This window comes from Silene latifolia, chromosome 5, assembly GCF_048544455.1.
Source record: "Silene latifolia isolate original U9 population chromosome 5, ASM4854445v1, whole genome shotgun sequence".
In the NCBI taxonomy this organism is placed as follows: Eukaryota; Viridiplantae; Streptophyta; class Magnoliopsida; order Caryophyllales; family Caryophyllaceae; genus Silene; species Silene latifolia.
The window spans coordinates 27,013,545-27,033,630 of record NC_133530.1 but is presented as its reverse complement, the minus strand read 5'-3'; the positions used below and the strand labels follow the sequence as shown (position 1 = coordinate 27,033,630).

At 35.6% G+C, this 20,086-nt stretch overlaps 2 protein-coding genes across 3 annotated transcripts; one reads left to right on the top strand and one right to left on the bottom strand.

Annotated features, from left to right (window-relative positions):
• The first annotated feature begins 5,975 nt into the window (after nucleotides 1-5,975).
• LOC141657106 (calmodulin-binding transcription activator 5) lies at nucleotides 5,976-13,995 on the top strand. 2 transcript variants are annotated; one of them, XM_074464241.1, is made up of 13 exons: nucleotides 5,976-6,207; nucleotides 7,387-7,512; nucleotides 7,708-7,823; nucleotides 7,976-8,064; nucleotides 8,204-8,249; nucleotides 8,351-8,483; nucleotides 8,627-8,746; nucleotides 8,852-8,907; nucleotides 9,241-9,663; nucleotides 10,139-10,833; nucleotides 11,657-12,200; nucleotides 12,953-13,261; nucleotides 13,495-13,995. In XM_074464241.1, exons 1-13 carry the CDS (start codon nucleotides 6,144-6,146, stop codon nucleotides 13,543-13,545), a joined length of 2,772 nt encoding a protein of 923 aa, XP_074320342.1. In that variant the 5' UTR covers nucleotides 5,976-6,143; the 3' UTR covers nucleotides 13,546-13,995. The 2 variants fall into 2 exon arrangements, with proteins under 2 accessions (XP_074320342.1, XP_074320341.1); XM_074464240.1 differs by having other exon boundaries at nucleotides 6,018-6,207; nucleotides 8,345-8,483.
• Nucleotides 13,996-14,542: 547 nt separating this feature from the next.
• Nucleotides 14,543-17,575, bottom strand: LOC141657105 (small COPII coat GTPase SAR1A-like). The gene is made up of 3 exons (XM_074464239.1): nucleotides 17,232-17,575; nucleotides 16,782-16,913; nucleotides 14,543-15,101 (listed from the first exon to the last, which is right to left on the bottom strand). Exons 1-3 carry the CDS (start codon nucleotides 17,358-17,360, stop codon nucleotides 14,781-14,783), a joined length of 582 nt encoding a protein of 193 aa, XP_074320340.1. The 5' UTR covers nucleotides 17,361-17,575; the 3' UTR covers nucleotides 14,543-14,780.
• Between the last annotated feature and the right edge of the window lie 2,511 nt (nucleotides 17,576-20,086).

The following is a 20,086-nucleotide window of genomic DNA, read 5'->3' as shown; positions in this document are numbered from 1 at the left end:
TTTCTAATTATTTCATTTGCATGTGTATGTGTTAGTTTTTATCGACCATTATGTTATTTCTTTAAGTATTATTCGCTTAATTCGTCTTTCATCGTCATTATTCGCTTAATTAACAAAGATGAAGCAAGATGATAGAGAGGAATGCCGATAAACATAATTATTTCATTTGCATGATATCATTCATTTTGTTGGAGTTTGGGGTTTGTTTTGAAAGATTAAGTAGGGTTAATTTATTTGGAGTTTGTTTTAGCAGTTAGGGTTTGGAGATGTATATAGTGAGATAACGGAAATGTTAGTTGAGATAATGCATGTATTTATACTAAGCAATGTGTGGGTTGAGTTGTTTTTTAATTAATATATATGTTAGGAAGTTGTGCCATAATCATTATCATATCTCTCAATGCTGCTTCAAATCTTATTACTAACCCTTCTCATTTCATATTGTCCGTTCATATGCACAGTGATGACAGTAATAATGCATGCATCGGAATTATAACGGGCCGTAATTATGCATGCATCTAGTAATATTTAATTTAATTTTTTTTTTTATTTTTTAAGAATAAACAACAACGGTTATTTATTAAAAAACCGTTGTCTTTAGTTATAACAACGGTTTTGTATATTACAACCGTTGTTATAACTTTCCTCCCAAAATTGAGTCACACTTTCCACAATGGGTTTTTATACTTAAAACCGTTGTTAATAGTTTCAACAACGGGTTCCTTAAGAAACCCAACCGTTGTTAAAACCTTTTACAACGGACGCTTTAACAACGTCCGCTTTTTTATATAACAACGGTTTTTAACCGTTGTTATAGCCTGTATCTGTAGTAGTGTAACCGCTCCATAGCCCCTCCAACCATCAGCTTGCATTGCAACATCCACATTGATCTTATAAGTATCAAAAGACGGCGGAGTCCACATTTTCTCGGATGCATTAGTAGGTTGATAGTAAGGTATTGTGACATTGGCCAATTCATATTTCGAGGAGATTCTTATAACGATATCAGTAATTTAAGAGGGCCAGTGACTGTTTTATTATACTCAATTATTTCGGACAAGACACAACCTCCATGCTAAACACAAAAGTAGTGAAAATGGATCTTCTGATATTTCGGTTTTAGTTGATCCTCAACCCCAACAACGTAAGTTCACAACTTTATTACCAATAGAAACATAAAGGTGAAAACTTCTAAACAATGGTTTTGTATACCACGCCACTCCGCGACGCGGCCACACTCGTCCACGGAGCCCTCGAGAGGGGACACGTCTTGAGTTTGATATCGACTTGAAAGGCGTTGAAGGCGATAAAAGATTGACACGGGTCTCTACAGGCTAATATAATAAAATATAAGAGCATATGTTCCGGCATCTTTCATTTGCTCGAGTTTCACTTTTCTTTTTTCAATTCGGGCATGATCGTTAATGCATTATTAATTACTTGCCACGTGAAATTAACAACTTTTAAAAGCTACATTAGCTTTCCAAATATATCATTTCACGTTACTTAATTTGTTCATAAGCAATAAAAAAAGAGTCATGCTCATTCATGGACATGATTTGCTCAATCATGGACATGAATGACATTATACCCTTGTCAAACCACTCAAATTACTCACTCCAAAACCACCAAAAATCCTCCACATACAACACCACCACCCACCAGCAACGTCCACCACAGCCATATCGGCCAACTTCAATACCGCCGCACCATCCCCGACCCCACAAACCCGCAGCATACCTACACGCCCCAACAACATCGTCTCCCTGCCGTCCCTGAATCCCTTCCCGTCGCATCCCTAAGGGAGTCAAGGCATCCGCACGACCGCACCACACCATCACTGCAGCCTCCTCCTGAACGCCGACAACCATGAACGCCACCCTCGCCTCCTGAACGCCGACAATAACTTTAATTTGTTGTCACAAGTACTGTCTCTCTACTGCTCTTCTCCCTCACCGCCGGCCACAACTCCCTTCCTGTGTTCCCTAATTTTGTTAACATTTTACAAAATTCTACAAACCTTAATTTTTTTAGCTCTAACTAATTAAATTCCCCTAATTTAATAATGTTCATGCATAATGGAGTGAATTTGGCATTTTTACTTAATCAACATGAAAGATAATCATCTATAATTGAATCATTTGAATCGAATTTGATGAGTTTTGAGAGGAAGAGAAGTGGAGTGAATTTGGTATTTTTTTTAGAAGGACAAAGAAAGGAAAAATAATGATAAAAAGTACATGAATGAATAAAAGTTGTACAAGCAATGACGTAAAAAAATGTACATATTTACTACTTATGGTACTTATTATGCAACCAAATTCAACTCACCTTAATTTGCTGTTTTTTTAAGGTTTTTGATATATACAATCCATTGGGTTGTATTTAAGGAACTAAATATGAAAATACGTTTTAAATATATGCATTAACTATATTGGGTTGTGTATAATTTAGTCTTGAATTTCTTACTTAATACCAAATATAGAAGATATTAGATGAGTTGTATATATCAAAAATCAAAACCCTTATTATACTCCTATTTTTTTATATGTCATTCTTATTTTTCAAGACATTTATTTCTCTATTCAATACTCCTATTTCTTAAAATATAAGAAAAAAATATCATGAAATCTATATATATATATAAGAGAGTTTTTTCGAGCGATCTAAGAGCGTCCACATCATCAAAAATCAATTTAGGAAAGTATAATTTTTGATGTAAAAAATAAAGTGGAAAATCTTTTAATTATTATAATATGTATATTTCCTAAATTATATTCAAGTGATATTTCCAATTTTTATATCAAACTTTTACATTTCATTTGACAAAAAAATATCGTTAGAAAAATTATGAAAATAATATAATTAGCTTTGTGTTAAAAAATGCTATCATTAGAGTATAAATTTCATATTATTTGCACATGTTAAAGATGGTGTACTTCTTAATACGTAAAATTGTATAATTTTTAGTATGTTTTGTCCCACATTGGAAAATAAGTAGGTGTGGTGAATATACTACATATAAATAGTAGAATTGTCCCACATCGAAAGATTAGTATAAGGTGATGTGATCCTATGATTATAAATAGGATGCATATTTGGAACTTATGTATCCACCAAAATTTGTTGAGTCTCATAAATAATGTTTTAAAGAGCTCTTAAGATTTTCTATCGTTATCTACGATATGATATAAAAATAAAGTGGAAATCGTTGGGAATTACTCGGGAAAGAGTTAAGAATATGAACAAGAAAATCAAAAAATAACTAAAGGTTGAACAAGAAAATCAAAAAATAAAAGGTTTTACTAATGGTAGTCTCCTGACACAATACAAAACAAAGATTTTACTAATGGTTGTCTTCTCAAATGTAGTAATAGAGCTTTAATGAGTCGTTATATGTACGATGTAGAGATCCATATCTAACGATCGAGACTAAGTGGTTTTTATCTTAAAAAAAAAATAATATGTATACAATAGTGGTTTTTTAAGAAGAGTCATGTATTTCTTGGTATGTTATATCTTTCACATTGAAAAATAATGTAGGCATTATGAACATACTACGTCTAAATAATTAAATTATGTATCTCACATTGAAATAATAGTATACGGTAGGGTGATTCTATAAATATAAATAGGAGGCATCCTTGAAACTTAGGTATTAATCCAAAAATTTTTTGATATAAAAGATATAGACTTTTTAGTATGTTATATGTCTCACATTGAAAAATAATGTAGGTGTTGTGAATATATTATGTATAAATAATAGAAATGTCCCATATATATATGTATACATTTTCTATATTATATTAAAGTGACGTTTATTATTTTGATATAAAAACTTTATATTTCATTTGAAAAAAAATATCGTATGAAAATTATATAATTAGATTGTGACAAAAAAAATGCTATCATTAGAGTGTATATTGTATTGTATCGTATTTTCTCATTATTAAATCGGGTTGATCTCAAAGTAGGTACAAAAAAAATTGTGTACTTAGTAGTTAGTATGTTATTTGTCCTACATTGAAAAGTAACGTAAGTGTGGTGAATATACTATGTATAAATATTAAAATTGTCCCACATCGGAAGATTACCGTAAGGCATGTTTTTTTTTTTTTTTTTTTGGTCTAAACCATCCGGTAATCCGAACCACATTGGGCCGACTAATCCGAATTTCGGGGCGTGTCCAAGGATTACGGTATTTAAACCCCTCCCAATCGCAATTGTGGGGGATCGATCCGCAAACCTCCCTACTGCGACCCCATGCTACCACATGCTACCAACCAACGATTGGTACCGTAAGGCATGGTGATCTTATGATTATAAATAGAAGTCATAACCCAAAATCTTTTGATTCCCTTAAGCATTGTCGGAGATAACTCTTAAAAGAGTTTATATTCTTTTTTTACAATAATGATTTCTAACCTAAGTTAATGTTTGGAAAATCTTTTAGTTATTATAATATATATTATGTATTTCTTATTTTATATTCAAGTGATGTTTCTAATTTTCATATAAAAACTTTTAAATTTCATTTGACAAAATAATATCGGTAAAAAAATTATGAAAATAATGATATTAGATTCATGGTAAGAAATGCTATCATTAGAGTATATATAGATTTCATATAATTTGCACATATTAAAGATGGTGTATTTCATAGTATGTTATATCTCCCACATTGAAAAATAATATAGGTGTGATAAATATACTACATATAAAAAATAGAATTTTCCCACATCAAAATATAGCATAAGGTGGGTGATTCTATGAGCATCCTTGGAACTTACGCATCAACCCAAAATCTTTTGAGTCGCTTAAGTATTGTCTTGGAGAGCTCTTAAAAATTTATATCATTATATTTTCTACCTATAGAATTTATATGTCCCATATTGAAAAATAATGTAGGTGTGGTAAATCCGTAAATATACAATGTTTAAATAATATAATTAGAATTGTGTTAAAAAATATTCTATCATTAGAGTATAGGTTACCATGAGAAATTTCCAATATTATAATGATATAGTTAATTAAATTTGCATTTAAAAGAGAGATATTCGTACCAATAAAACAATAAAGGGGTATTATTTTTTAATTGTTATTTTATTCTTGTGCCCGTTAAACTTAACGTCCATTTAACAAATTTTTACTTTAGAGAGTACCATGGGCAAAAAAATGGAACCTCAAAGGGTACCATGTAGGCGATTTTTAAAAGTAGGGGTAACATGGAAAATCTAACAAAACTAAGGGGTACTACGGGAAATTTCCGTATCTCAATTATTTTAATTTTTTTTTTTTTTTTGAAGAAAAACAACATACTACAAATATTAATGGAAATCTTGATCATATTATTAAATTTAAATATAACTACTAGATATAATGAGTAGCAATTGTCTGTATTCGGTATTCGAGATCTGGTTGGATGTCGAATTAAGTGCAAAAAAGATGGTGTAATTCTAAGTATGTGTATTTGTCCCACATTGAAAAATAATGCAGGTTTGATAAATATATGTTACGTATAAATATTAGAATTGTCCCACATCAGAAAAAAAATCCAATTTTTGTGAATATATTACTTATAAATAGTAGAATTGTCCCACATCGAAAGATTAATATAAGGTAGGGTGATTATATAATTATAAATAAGAGTTAACCCACGTATATATTAATCTTTTTTTTTGAAAGAGATATTTTAATAATATGTAAACAAATCATTAGACATATAATGTAAACATTAAACGCTTATAACTTTTTTTTTTGCATTATAAATACGTTAATTACCCCGTTGCAACGCACGGGCATTCAAACTAGTATATACTCATAAAAACTTTTTCTATGTACTTTTTGTAACTTTTAAATTATTTTTGTAAAACTTAAAATTAAGTGTCATTTAGAAAAACAAAAACGTCTTATATAAAAACGGGTATTAAAAAGAACCAAAGTACTCTTCCTCAACCTCTCAATTATTCTTTTTTAAGACCATTATTATGTTAGTCATCAATATGTTTCCATGAACATTCACTGACTAGTCAATTATTTTTGCGCCAACTTTATTGATTTTAGCATCTTTGTTCAAATTCCTTTCTGGGTTTTGTATAATCTGTGTTTTTATTTCTGGGTTTTACTCTGTTTAATTTTTAGTCATGCAGTTTAATCCTAATGGCCGACTTTTGGCTACTGAAGTTCATGGCTTTCATACCATGGAAGGTATCATTTATACTATTTTTTTGTTGATTGTTGATTTAATCTGTTTTTATTAGATTCTTTTTATCAATTTTTGATTTTGATTCTGTAACGTGCTTTTTTGTGTTAATTATTCTGTAATTTGGTGAATGATTTTGTATTTTGTTTGATCATCTATTCATCTTATGCAATTAGGGGAGAAGGGTAATTTAATTGAAGCTTTTGTGCGTTTTGGTGGAGAAAGTGAATGAATTCATGTGGATTAAATCAGCAAATTAATGACTTTGTTTATAGTTTCAGGAATTTGTGTCTAGACTGTTTTTTTGGTGATTAGTGTAACTGCTGCTGAGCATGAGTAATTCAGTGGATTAAGTTAGCAATGAAGGTATTGGTGTGTTGCAGAAGGCAGTTGCTTGCCTGGAGTCTGAAAAAGAGAGCTCCAAGTGTTCGTCGAGTACATGTTGATTAGTAGTTTCATGCTGTATGAGGGTTATGATAATTTTGATTTGAGCACTTTTGGTGCTGAAGTTGAACTGAATTTCTGATTACTCGGATTCTCGGTTGCCTGAGCTGTTGTTGGAGATTTTGGGTTTAATTGAGTCTCCAACACCTAAAAGTCTAAAACACCCCTCTGGTGAATTCATTTGTGGGATGAAAGTTGCGCAACTTTCCACTTTGTTTTGAGATGGTTGGGTTTAGTTTTACGATGGGAGAAATTTATAAAACTGGAAAAGGTAAGAGCTTTAGTTTTCTGGTGCTCATGCTGACTACTATGTTGTTACTTTCTCGGTCTATTAACGTGCGAGAGTATGAGGTGTAAACTGTAAACTTACTGTCATGATGGTCTGCAGACTTATTTGGAGTTGGAAGATTGTAAAGGCTTGAATAATGATACTAATAGATAGATTGTGTTCATGTAACTAGTTGATTGCCCTTGTGAATCCAATTTACTGGTGAAACTGTAGCAGTTATTTTTCCAGCGAATGTGCAATAGATGGGAATGAGATGCAGTGGCGATTTTATCTTTTAGATGATCTTTTTGCATTTTCCAGCTTTGGCTCCAGCTGTCTGGAAATGTCTTCCAAATGTTTAATCTCCTTCAACTTATAAATGGTGTTTGTGAAAGGAATTTTTATTTTATTAGCTTATCGTTTCCGGCTATTCAATATTCAATCATTAAGGGCTACTTATGTCTGTTTACAGATTTGGATATACCGAACACATTGAGCGAAGCCAAAAGTAGGTGGCTTCGACCAAATGAGATACATGCGATACTCTCTAACTACACGTATTTCACCATTAACGTCAAGCCCGTGAACTTACCAAAAGGTATGACCCTCTTATAGCAAGTTTTTTGGTGTATTATTGATTAAAATCTTCAACCTGTATTTGAATGTTTCTTCTGTTTTTCTTCTTCTATTTGCCAAGAAGTAGCCTAGGATTTTTAGATATTTTCTATGCCACAAGTTCACAACTGATTCTGCTTCTATATTCTGTCTAATATATTTGTCATCTATTTTGAAGGTGGCACAATTGTCTTGTTTGATCGGAAGAAGCTTAGAAATTTTCGAAAAGATGGTCATAACTGGAGAAAGAAAAAAGACGGGAAAACTGTTAAAGAGGCTCACGAACACCTGAAAGTGAGTTTTTTTTTTTTTTGGTCTTTTGGATAAATAATTTTACTGAATAAGCTGTTGGTGGATGTCCCTTTACTTTCCTGAAATTTTTGTAGATGTATGTTTATGGCCACCGTAACTCTCCATTTCTTTTCTGTATTTCTCTCTTTCTTCAGGTTGGTACGGAAGAGAGAATTCATGTGTACTATGCTCATGGAGAAGATAACCCAACTTTTGTTCGCAGATGTTACTGGTTGCTTGATAAGTATGTATGTTTGAAATACAACATATATTGGTTCAGGGGCTTTGATTCTTTTTTGAGTTTCATTGAATAGCGGTGTTAGGTTTTCCCATTTATAAAGCTATTCTGTGGTGGACTAATTACTGTCTTTGCCATGTTTCAGGGCTTTAGAACATATAGTACTTGTTCATTACCGTGATACTCAAGAGGTTGGCTTTAGAACATATGGGTTTTATCTTGCATTTTAGTTTCATCATTATGAACTTGCACGCCTTACTGTGGGATGTGGTTGATTCATCTCCACTTGCAGGGTTCTCCAGTCACGCCAGTAAATTCAGATTTGGGATCTGATGTATCTGACCGCTCAGCTTCTCAGCTCTTGTCAGGAGTTAGTGACGGCCAGGCAATTCAAGTTTCTCCAACTGCTTTAAAAGAGTATGCTGGTAATATTTGGAGATTTTGAGCAAATTATTGAGATGGCATCTCCCCCCCTCTCTCGATTTCTGTATATTCGGCCTCTTTGTTATATACGAGTATTTGTTTGAAGATTATCTTATTCTTACCTTGTTTGTGGTATTGTCAACAGAGTGTGGTGACAGTATCAACACTACCAATTATCAGTTGAGACTGCATGAAATTAACACACTTGATTGGGATGAGCTTTTGGCGTCAAATGATACCAATGAAGCTACTTTAGCAACAAAAGGTAAGGATGCTATTTTGAATTGAATAATAAGGAATTGAAGTAATCATTAACCAGAAGATGGCAACTCATTTTCTTCTTTATTTGCCACCTTCGCCTTATGAGCAGAACAGGCTCCAACTATGCAGCAATACCGACAGCATGCGTGCAACTTGGAAAATAATGTAAGTTTTGTATATTTAGGTTGAGATTACGATAGCGTTCCATGTTCTTGATTTAAGCCATAAGGCAGTAATCTTTCATCTGTTCCCCCAGCTCTTCATTTCATAATTAGGCAGAGGGCTGCAGTTTGATGAATGTTGCTTTTATTTCGGTTTGACTATATTTTACCCCCAACATCCATATTCTAGGCATACAAATTAGTGTTTAGGGGCACCTTTGCTATCTAAATTGCAACTTTTAATTGGTTGGAATACTGCTGTATCCGAGAAGGTCATGGTATTATTGTAATTTCTCATAGAAACCACAGGGTAGCTCAATCATTTTTGTCTTCTCAGGGCAACAGTTTATTAATCAACCAGTCACAAGCAGATATGCCAGCTTCCAAAAATGGTATCGACCCTCTTGAAGGGTCTAGTTTTGCACAAGTCAGTCCCCTGAGCAATGTACTCTTTTCTACTATGGGTGGTGAAATATCTCAGAACAAGGAACATAGAAGTTATAATACTGGAATAGCAGGTGGTGGGGACCCTCTGGAGAAAGGTGGTCTCCAAAGTCAGGACAGTTTTGGGAGGTGGATAAATGAAATTATTGTTGACTCACCTCCTATAGACGATCCTTCTTTGGAGTCGTCTGGTGTATCCGGCCATGGATCTTTCAGGTCCTCTGCAACAGTTAATCATGAAAGCTCTATTCCCGCACAGATATTCATTATAACAGACATCTCACAGTCATGGGCTTCTTCCTCTGAAGACACTAAGGTCGGCATTATCTTTCAATCAAACTGTAACACAAGTTATACAGTGATGAAAAAAATCAGCTCCATTGTGTGTTGAAGTGAAATGTGGCAATGGTCCCACTTTTCTGATAGATAAAATGTAAAGGTCTGGTAGGCAAGTGGACCAGGGATTTGTCTGCAAAAGTTGGTAGATTTAGTCCCACTCTTATGACCCTTCTGTTTTGAAGTTGAGACCAAAATATTAGAGTTCCACTCAATATTCAAAACAATGCAATTTCAATAACAATTCAATATTTTTCTGGGCCATCAAATTTCCTTTCCCGTTTATTGAACATATTTAAACTTCTTTTCCACTTTGCTAGCTGCCCTTTCATTTGCGTACTCTTTATAAGATTTTTTTTTTCATTTGCTCATAAATGCTGTGGTCGTGCGGGACTGCGGGTATGAATATCTTTTGAAGTGTTTGACTGAAAGTGCTGATTGTCGTATAATTGCAGATACTGGTTGTTGGATATTTTCACCATGAATATCAACATTTAGCGAAGTCCAACATATTCTGTGTCTGTGGTGATACATGCATCTCTGCTGAAACAATTCAAGCCGGGGTGTTTCGTTGTTTGGTTCCACCACATAATCCTGGTTCAACGAGTTTATACTTGAGCATTGACCGGAGCACTCCGATAAGTCAAGTTCTCTCTTTTGAGTTTCGATCTCTTATGCATACAAATGCAACTATCAAAGAGGAGAAGCCACAGTGGGATATGTTCCGAATACAGACAAGGCTTTCTCATTTGCTTTTCTCCACATCTAAGAGCTTGGACATTTTATCTAGTAAAGTTTCACCAACTGCTCTAAAGGAAGGCAAAAAGTTTGCTCTTAAATACTCCAACATTGCTGACAGTTGGGCTTATTTTAACAGACTAGTAGAGGATGGTAGAATCTCATTTGAAAGAGCTAAAGAGGGTCTGTTTGAACTTGCTATTAAGAGCAGACTTAAGGAATGGCTGTTGGAAAGAGTGGTCGATGGAAGCAAAATTGCTGAACGTGATGCTCAAGGTCAGGGAGTTCTGCATTTGTGTGCAATCCTAGATTACACGTGGGTTGTTTATCCATATTCCGCTTGTGGCATGTCATTGGACTTCAGGGACAAGTTTGGTTGGACAGCTCTTCACTGGGCTGCATACTATGGAAGGTATACTCTTCGTGAGTATCATGATACATTGTTCTTCTGCAGATGTTTAATCATTCTTGCATCTTCCTTGCATTCTGCAAGTGTTATGACAAATATTGCTAAACCTTCTCCCTTAGACATTGCACCAAAACAATGTCAACTAAAAATCTGTACATTGCAACTCCAATTCCTGGCTATTATTTCCTGCAGGTCTTTTTTTCTTGGCTTTAACTTTTTACTTTAGCATGCTGGTATGCTATTCGGGAAATGATGTTTGTCACCCTTTTAGACAGTGAAATATCAAAGTACTAGTTCGGTTTCTGAAGGCCAAACTTCTTGAAGTTCATGCAACCATTTAAAAGTAACCTCAGTTTTTAACATCTGTCTAGTTACTTAAGCTGTCTTGATGAAGTTGCAAGCAACAAAAAGAAATCAAATTTGGCAAAGAGAAAAAAATTAGATCTCATGACTTGGTTCATCAGTTCATGGACTTTTATTTTTGTCTTCAAATGAGTTTACTGTGGCAATTGGTTTGCGATTGTCAGTCTGTCCTTTTTTTTTTTGGATAAACATAATTAATCAATGGATTCATGGTATTGGTATTAAATTATTTAAATTCCTGCTTGAGACTTAATCTCGGTATCAGGTGTCACGACCCGGTCTCGGTCGTTGCACTATAGATGCGGCTAATACCGCATCAAAATGAACTCGCTGCAGCTTTCAAAATTGTGGTATCTCGGTTCCGATTCGGGCATAGATTTTAGACCATGTTTTATTGGCCAGTACAGCATCTGGTCATTCAATCATACCATTATATGCTAAGTTCAATGTGTAATTTACTCAGGGAGAAAATGGTGGCTGCTCTTCTATCTGCTGGAGCAAAGCCAAACTTGGTTTCAGATCCTACTCCTGAAAACCCTGGTGGATGCACTCCAGCTGATATAGCCCACAAGCAAGGTTTTGAGGGCTTATCTGCTTATCTGTCAGAAAAGGCCTTAGTCCAGCAATTCGAAGATATGAAGAATGCAGGAAATGTTGGTGGGTCCCTCGGAACTCCGACCGAGATTATTAGACCTAACAACATCAGTGAGGAGGAGATCTACCTAAAGGACACGCTGACGGCTTATCGCACAGCTGCTGATGCTGCAGCACGCATACACGTGGCTTTCAGGGAGCGATCACTGAAGCAAAGGACTAACGATGCTCGGGTTGATAATTCTGAGGCGCAAGCACGCTATATAGTGGCTGCGATGAAGATTCAGCATGCTTTTCGAAACTATGATACTCGTAAGAAGATGGCTGCTGCAGCTCATATACAACATAGATTTAGGGCATGGAAGCTGAGGAGGGAATTCCTTAACATGCGAAGACAAGCTATAAAAATTCAGGTATGGCTACATTTCCATTCCTGTGCTCTTGTGTGGGGAAATATGTTAATATAGAACTATGGCTTCATTGACATAGTACGGTGGTGTGGGGATGCTATTAATTGTGCATTTGGTTTGATATATTCATTAGTGTACTAATCTGCCATACACGGTGAGTGACAAATGAGAGGTTTAAGTTTTTTTACTTAAACGAACTGACCTGCTTTTCTGTACATATCGTTATTGTCCGAGTAGACCCAACCATTAGTTGAGCAACCATTACTTAGGGATCTCTTGAATTGGGGTATTCGTTACAGGGTAGTGTAGCTCAAAACAGAGAAAAGAAGAAAAATAATATGGTGGTGAAGGGAGGATGAAGGAATGGTGTCGGAATATACATTAGTGTATTACCAGGGTGGAGGTGGGTAACTGTTACCTTCTTAAATAGGTAGTTATTAGTCTATCTTCATCTCTTCCCTTAATCCATCTCTGCCACTACCTCTTACTATCACATTCATTATCCTCCATTACCCTCTAATTATTGGCAGTTGCGACCCAATCCAAGCAACCCCTTAGATAGGAATCAATTTACAGTGGTTTATGCTGATGAAAATATTAAGGCTCAAAGCGGGGTGTTCTTCATGGTGACCATAAAACTTGATTTTGCAAAATCAATCATGGAATAATTATACACATTGAACAGATTTTGACATAGCTAGTTAACAAAACTATGAAAGGAGTAAACATTACTGATCTATTTCTCCTCTATTCAGTCGGTATTTAGGGGCTTCCAAGTGCGGAGGCAATACCGAAAGATATGTTGGTCAGTTGGAGTGCTTGAGAAAGCAATACTACGCTGGCGATTAAAGAGAAAAGGTTTCCGAGGGCTCAAGGTAGAAATTCAAGAGCCCATTCAGGAACGGAGTCCAGAAAGCGATACGGAAGAAGATTTCTATCGAGCCAGTAGACAACAAGCAGAAGTGCGTGTTGAAAAAGCTGTCGTGAGAGTACAAGCAATGTTTCGTTCACGACAAGCACAACAAGAGTATAGAAGGATGAAATTAGCACATGCCCAAGCCCAGGTGAGTTTACACTTTCTAGAAATTGTTTTACCAAATTGTTCATTTTTATTGTTAATATACTCCTCTGTCCATGAATAAACTTCTGGTTTTACACAAAAAATGAAGGAAAATAGTAAGACGACCATAATGCTTGCAATAACATACAAAAGGAAGTTTACGCATAGAATGTTTATTCATGGACATAGAGATCTGAACATCTTGAACACTTTGGATAACACTTTGTTCTTCTGCAGCATGAATACGATGAATCGATCAATCCATATGCCTACTTGAGCCATATGTGATAATGCTCCAAGTTGAAATGCTGCTCACCTGTTGTAGATGGGGTACTTAAGCCAGATGTATTGTGTTGCACTCGGGACTTTTCTACTAATCAAGGAGAAGCTCCTCAACTGCATTGTACATGTACTGTAAATGCATATTTATAAATGTAGGGCTCCTGCAACTAGTGGGATGTTATTGTTCTCAAGGAATGCTCTTAAGTGCACAGTCCCCGTGTTCCCAAACTGTAGATTTTCTCATTTCTTTTTCTTAGGCTACCAAGGAGAACATATATATAAAACTGCAGGTTGTACACGCCTAGCGCAATCATGTAGCTTAAACGTGTATGCAACTATGCCCGTAGTTGGTAACTGTTGAGTCTATAAATTAAATAGAACTTCCTAGAGCAGTATTTTGTTGTATAAATTAGCTTAAAGTGTGCACATTTTTATTTTAAATAGCCCTACTTTTCACCAGTGATCTCCAGATGTTTCAAACAAAAAAAACATAGTACTTTGTTGGCAATGGATACTGAATTAGTACTTCTGACTTTCCGAGCACCTAACTGGATTGGTTCTATAGTTACAAAGGCAAGACTGCGTAAAAAGGATATTGGTAACAAGAGATACACTGGTTGCATATAAGTCCTCTCTCATGGAGTCTGATGCAAGAACAAAAGGACTTTCTGGTGCCGACGGTGGAGCACAGGGGCTAACAGGGGCTGTGGCCCCACAAAAGCAACTGAATAAGATCTTTGGTCTCTACCCGGACCCGATGGAAAAAAGGGGCTCACTAAATATTACTGTAATTCTTTAGGTTAATTTTGTGAATTTTTTTTTCCAAGTAATTATCATGAAACCTGGAGGCACAACTGCGTAGTGCTCTACCTCTAAGGTGGATAGGACCGACTTATTGTACAAATTATTTAGAAACTCGAAGCTAATAGCAAGTAAACCCCCAATCCTTATGGGAGTACTGATATTAAAACAAGAACCGCAATGACAACTACAAAAAAACACATTTTCGATAAAGCGGATGGATATATAGAAGTGCCGTCATAGAAGAACAAGATCCGATCCTCAAGAGTTACATTGTAATCAACCTGACAACAAAATATTATAATCTCACAACAAAAATTAAAGAATCAAAATTCTCGATTCTATCAGTAAAAACATAACAAGGAAGCATGGAAGTCAATGGACAAGCCCAAGGACAAAAGTGTACAAATGTTTTTATGATTGCGAAATTTAGTCTCATCTCAGTTGATATATTGAGAAACCCACTTGAATCCCTCACCGTATCCCATTTTTCGGACGATACTGCACATGAATATCTCAAGCGGGCGAACATTGGAATCCGCCAAATTCACCTTCCCCTTGCCAGTAGTGCAGCTGGGAAGCCCAAGATGATAGCATAATTCCTCCTCTGATGCTGCATAAGGAATGTCAATCTTGTTCCCGAGTATAAGAAAGGGAACATTGGCCAAAGCTTCATCTGAAAGTAGGGCATCTAGCTCCTTTTTCGATTCAGCAAATCTCTCCTTGTCGAAGGCATCCACCAAGTAGACAACAGCGTCGACCTTTAAGAGAATAGAGATCAAGATAAGAGATTAAGTTACCACAGAGGCCAAACAAATTTAATTTTTATAGCGTTTACTCAAAAGACATACTCAAACAAGACGGTCTCACAATACTTTTTGTGAGACTACACTCCATTTATACACTAAACTATCCGTTAATACATTAATTCATCCCTACTAGTGGCATGTCTCACAATTTTCATTGTGTGAGACTGTCCAAGAGGAGACTAACTACAAAACATAAAATCAAAATGAAAGTACTTCAAGCATCCTAAAAAGGCCATAGCAGGGACGTGAGGGACGTGTAAACTTCTTTAAAGCATGTCAAAAACTCAGCAATATCAACATAACTATCCACATTGCGACCATGCCACAACCCTTCAAACTCGTTGTAGGGGCAGGATGTGTGGGATGATTGCATCAATGACCATTCAATCGTAACTACTGCATTAAGTTAACAGATCATAAGCTCTACTGCCCAGTTACATGCTCTACAGCAGCCCACTCTTTCCACGAACCCCCAAAACAAAAGAGGCTTTTTTCAAGAGCCTCAAAATTAACACTTCCTTTGTACTTTCAGATGAGGTTTTTAATGTTCGAGGTTAAAAAACTTCAGTTAACAAGATCCATATCTATAAAATACTTACATAAGAGTATGCACTTTATAATAGCTAATCAAATATTTTGCGAGGTGATGAAGATTAAATGAGTGTCTTGAAATGTGCGAACGACATTGTACAAGAAAGCGGAGGGGATACCACAACACGTAAGGGTGTGTTTGGATAGCAAAAGTGGAGGGAAAGAGAGGGGAGGGGGGAGGGGGGAGGGGGGAGGAGGGAAGGGAAAGTGAGAGAAGGGAAGGGGAGGGGGAATGGGGAGTGGTTGTTCGGATACAATTTCCTCCAAATCTTGCCTATTGTGGAGAGATTTTGATTAGGCTTGGAGGAGGAAAATTGAATCCCTCCAAATCACTCCCCCTCCATTTCCCTCCACCCTCATTTGCTATCCAAACAAGGGATTTTAAATCCCCTAGTCTCCCTCCCTTTCCTTTCCCTCCAAATCTTTCAATCCAAACGCACTCTAAGGGTATGTTTGGATAGCAAAAGTGGAGGGAAAGGGAGGGGAGGGTGAAGGAGGGAAGGGAAAGGGAGAGAATGGAAGGGGAGGGGGAATGGGGTGTAGGTGTTTGGATACAAATTTTCTCCAAATCTTGCCTATTGTGGAGAAATTTTGATTAGGCTTGGAGGAGGGAAATTGAATCCCTCCAAATCTCTCCCCCTCCATTTCCATCCACCCTCATTTGCTATCCAAACAAGGGATTTTAAATCCCCTATTTCCCCTCCCTTTCTTTTCCCTCCAAATCACTCAATCCGAACACACCCTAAAAGTGCAGAACCTACCGCAATTGTACACTAACATCCACGGAAATATGCATGCCATTTATCACACATTGAGCACGCAGTTACATTACGTCTGCAACCAACCTCGACTCAATCCATGAACCAAAGACTGATCAAAATCAGTCACATCTTACGAACCAAAAAAGTGGAAATCTTAGTGGAGATTCAAACAAAAACCAACACACCAGCATACAATTATGATGACTCCACACTACTTAAGCATCTAAGTTACGAATCAAAACCGAAATTTCAAACTATTATAAGAGTAATGATGAAAAACCTTGGCATAATAATCTTTCCAAACACGACGAGCAATCTGATGACCACCCAAATCAAAAGCCTTGAACTTGATCATCCCTATGCTCAGCTCCTCCGACGTCGGATGCTGTGTCGGCTGATGTTGAACTAATCTCTATCACAAACAAACATGACATCACCTCAAATTAATCAACTGATCAAATCAGCAATAAATTCGCTAATCAATCGATCGATCAATCAATCACAAAGCACAAATTAAAGTCAGTGAATTCTGAAACCTCAATTCTCAAATCAACCAATTGATCGAATCGTCAAAAAAACAGTAAATAACAAAATCACAATCAATCAATCAACATGGAGAAAACCCTAATTCTCAAATTAATCAATCAATTGACCAAATAACAAATCAATCGACATATATTAGCAATTAATTTCGAAACCCTAATTAGAAGATAAGACGACGATGACGAACCTCGTCTTTCAACATGTGAAGGAGGGTAGTTTTGCCGGCATTATCGAGGCCGAGGAACAAAATCTTGGCTTCTTTCTGCCATAATCCAAGCGATGCAAGAACTCCGTAAAACCAATCTAGCAGAAACATTCTTCAAAAATTGATTTTAGGGTTCGTGAAATTTGGGGATTGGGGTGGAAATTGTGAATTGATTTGGGGGAAAAGTAGGTGAAGAAAAGCAGGAAGAAAGGTAAGAGATCTACAAATTAATGGAGAAATTATTAATTTAATTAAAATAATTAATTAATTAATTGTACTCCGTAACAGCAAGTATGCATGCGTCCATTTTTTATACGTAGATAGATGACGTAGTAGGAGGATACCGGATATGGTAATAGTGTCATCATACCTCCAATAATAAAAAACCAAGGAAAAATATTAACAAAAAGTGTTTTTTTAGTTTACCAAATCCTAATATTTGCTAAATATACGTGTCTTATTTAGGGGTGTAAACGAGTCGATCTGATGTGAAATTCACTTAAACTCGGGTTTGGCTCGAGTAAAAATAACCGAGCTCGAGATTGGGCCGGTGTTCGACGAGCTTTTGAAATGCAAGCTCGAGCTCGGCTCGAATTATTTTATATGGGCTTGAGCTATGTTTCTGTGCATATTTTTCAATGGATACTTAGTACTTGTTGATTCAAGTAGTACTATGTCTAGAAATTGCAATGTAATATTGTTCTGTAACTGCCAATTTTTAATTTAAAGCACTCTAAACTACATCCATTCAAAACCAAAATGCTACATAGTAGTAAATAAGAGTTTAAGCTCATTTACTACAAAAACAAAATCCTAGGTAAAATGCAAGTAGCAATCTATTAGCTATGAGCCTTCGGAAGTTTCAGCATAATGCATCTCATCATCCAGCATGTACTTTAATTTGTTTTAGCAGCTATATCACTCTTTTTTAACATCTTTGCTGCAAAATTTCTGAAATATAACCTTGTTCTCTATGTATCTAGTATAATAGTAACCTCAACGCTCTCTTTCTTTGTGGCCTACGAAAAAACAGGTTAATTATGTGTGAACAAGTTGGAAAGATTAGTATTTCTAGCGAAACAAACAATATTTAATCTAACAAATAAAAATACGTTCTGCTTTTTTTTTTACTCCATGTAAAGCACGACACCAATTACCTGCACAAAGCAGAACTTCAACCGTATCGGGAGCTAAAGAAGCACGATATGGATCGATCACTCTACCACCGACACTAAAAGTTACTTGTAATTGGAACGGATAACACATCACATGCTATTTTAGATAAAATTTTATACTTCAAGGTCTCATTGCTCTACCACTCAACACATCGAATTTCAGCGACTCTTCTTGGCCCTCACAACAATATATATCCTCATCAAGATATATATCAAGCTTGTATTCCCCCCCCCTCCTGAGTAGAAGTAGACCTCAAATACTTAAAAACATCATAACATCCAAAGTCGTCACCATTATCATTACTTGTAGTATCACTAATAAAGGCATCATGCATGTTGTATATTTTCCAGATGTCTCCCCTCACAAGAACTTTTAAAATCAGCAGCATTGTAACATCCTAATAAATGTGTGGAAAAAGTTGTCCCATGTGGAAAGAATAAGGAGAACATAAGAAGCTTATAATATATTCAATGCGCCCACCACTTAGCAACAAGGCCTTATCCTTTTGGGCTTAAGTTATGACAAATAATGGACCTAGAGAGAGCATCCCATCATATTGACGTATGTTACGATGGTGGTAGGTCGGGTCGTTATAAGCATATTTCAAGTATTAGCAACATATACCCTCTAGCTTCAACAAGTAAGTACATTCTACCAAACACATACTGATCAACACCTCTCAGTTTGTATCAATGATCTATTATAGCACCCAAAGCCATTAACAAATTACATTCACCCCAATACTTGTCAAATCTTTGTTTCATATTTCTAACAAGAGTTTGCATCCATTCTTCCAATCATCTTGGTACTTATCCAATACCATTTCTACTCTATAGACCTCCATGAGAAATAAATTAGAAGTACGATAATCTGAGTCAGATATTATATTTGTGACACTTTTGAAAACTTTGAATACCTCGCACACTTTCTCGACCCTGTTCCAATCATCAATGCTAGAACACGAAGCATAAAATGAATCTTCTTCAGCATATCTAGGAAATACATCCTTGATTTTTAATGTTGTCACCAACATTTCATAAGTACAATTCCATCTAGTCTTATTCTCTAAAATCAACTTTTTATATGGTTATTGCAATTGCTTAACCTTTTTCGAAAATAATAGTCTTTTTTGTTCACTATCTCTAATATAATACACATGGACTTTTTCAATAACATGCTTAATATATTGAAGTCCAAATTGAACCATAATATTCAAAATATGCGCACAACACCGAACAAGAAAAACTTTACCATCACAACTCAATCTTTTTGTCCTTGAGAAAGTCTCCCTCAAATTCTTTATGCAAGAATTATTAGCTGTAGCATTGTCAACCGAAATCGTAAAACTATGTAATTTTGATTATAAGATAGGTATCAGAAACCATAACAACATAATCACGAATCTTGAAGTATAAATTAAGATGAGGATAATGACAACGCAAACAAAAGTCCATAAGAAATTATATTTAACCATGTTCTCGATGTCCTAATTCTGTAGACACTTATATATAGCATTAGCTAACTAGGGAACTTTCCTAGAGGGAGACAAATGAAAGAAATTTAGCACACGCTTTTGTAACTTCCAGTATGCCGCATTAGAGTTTTCAATTTCTTCTTCTCTTGCTCATACACCTTAATATAGTCAGCTCTTCTAGTATCAC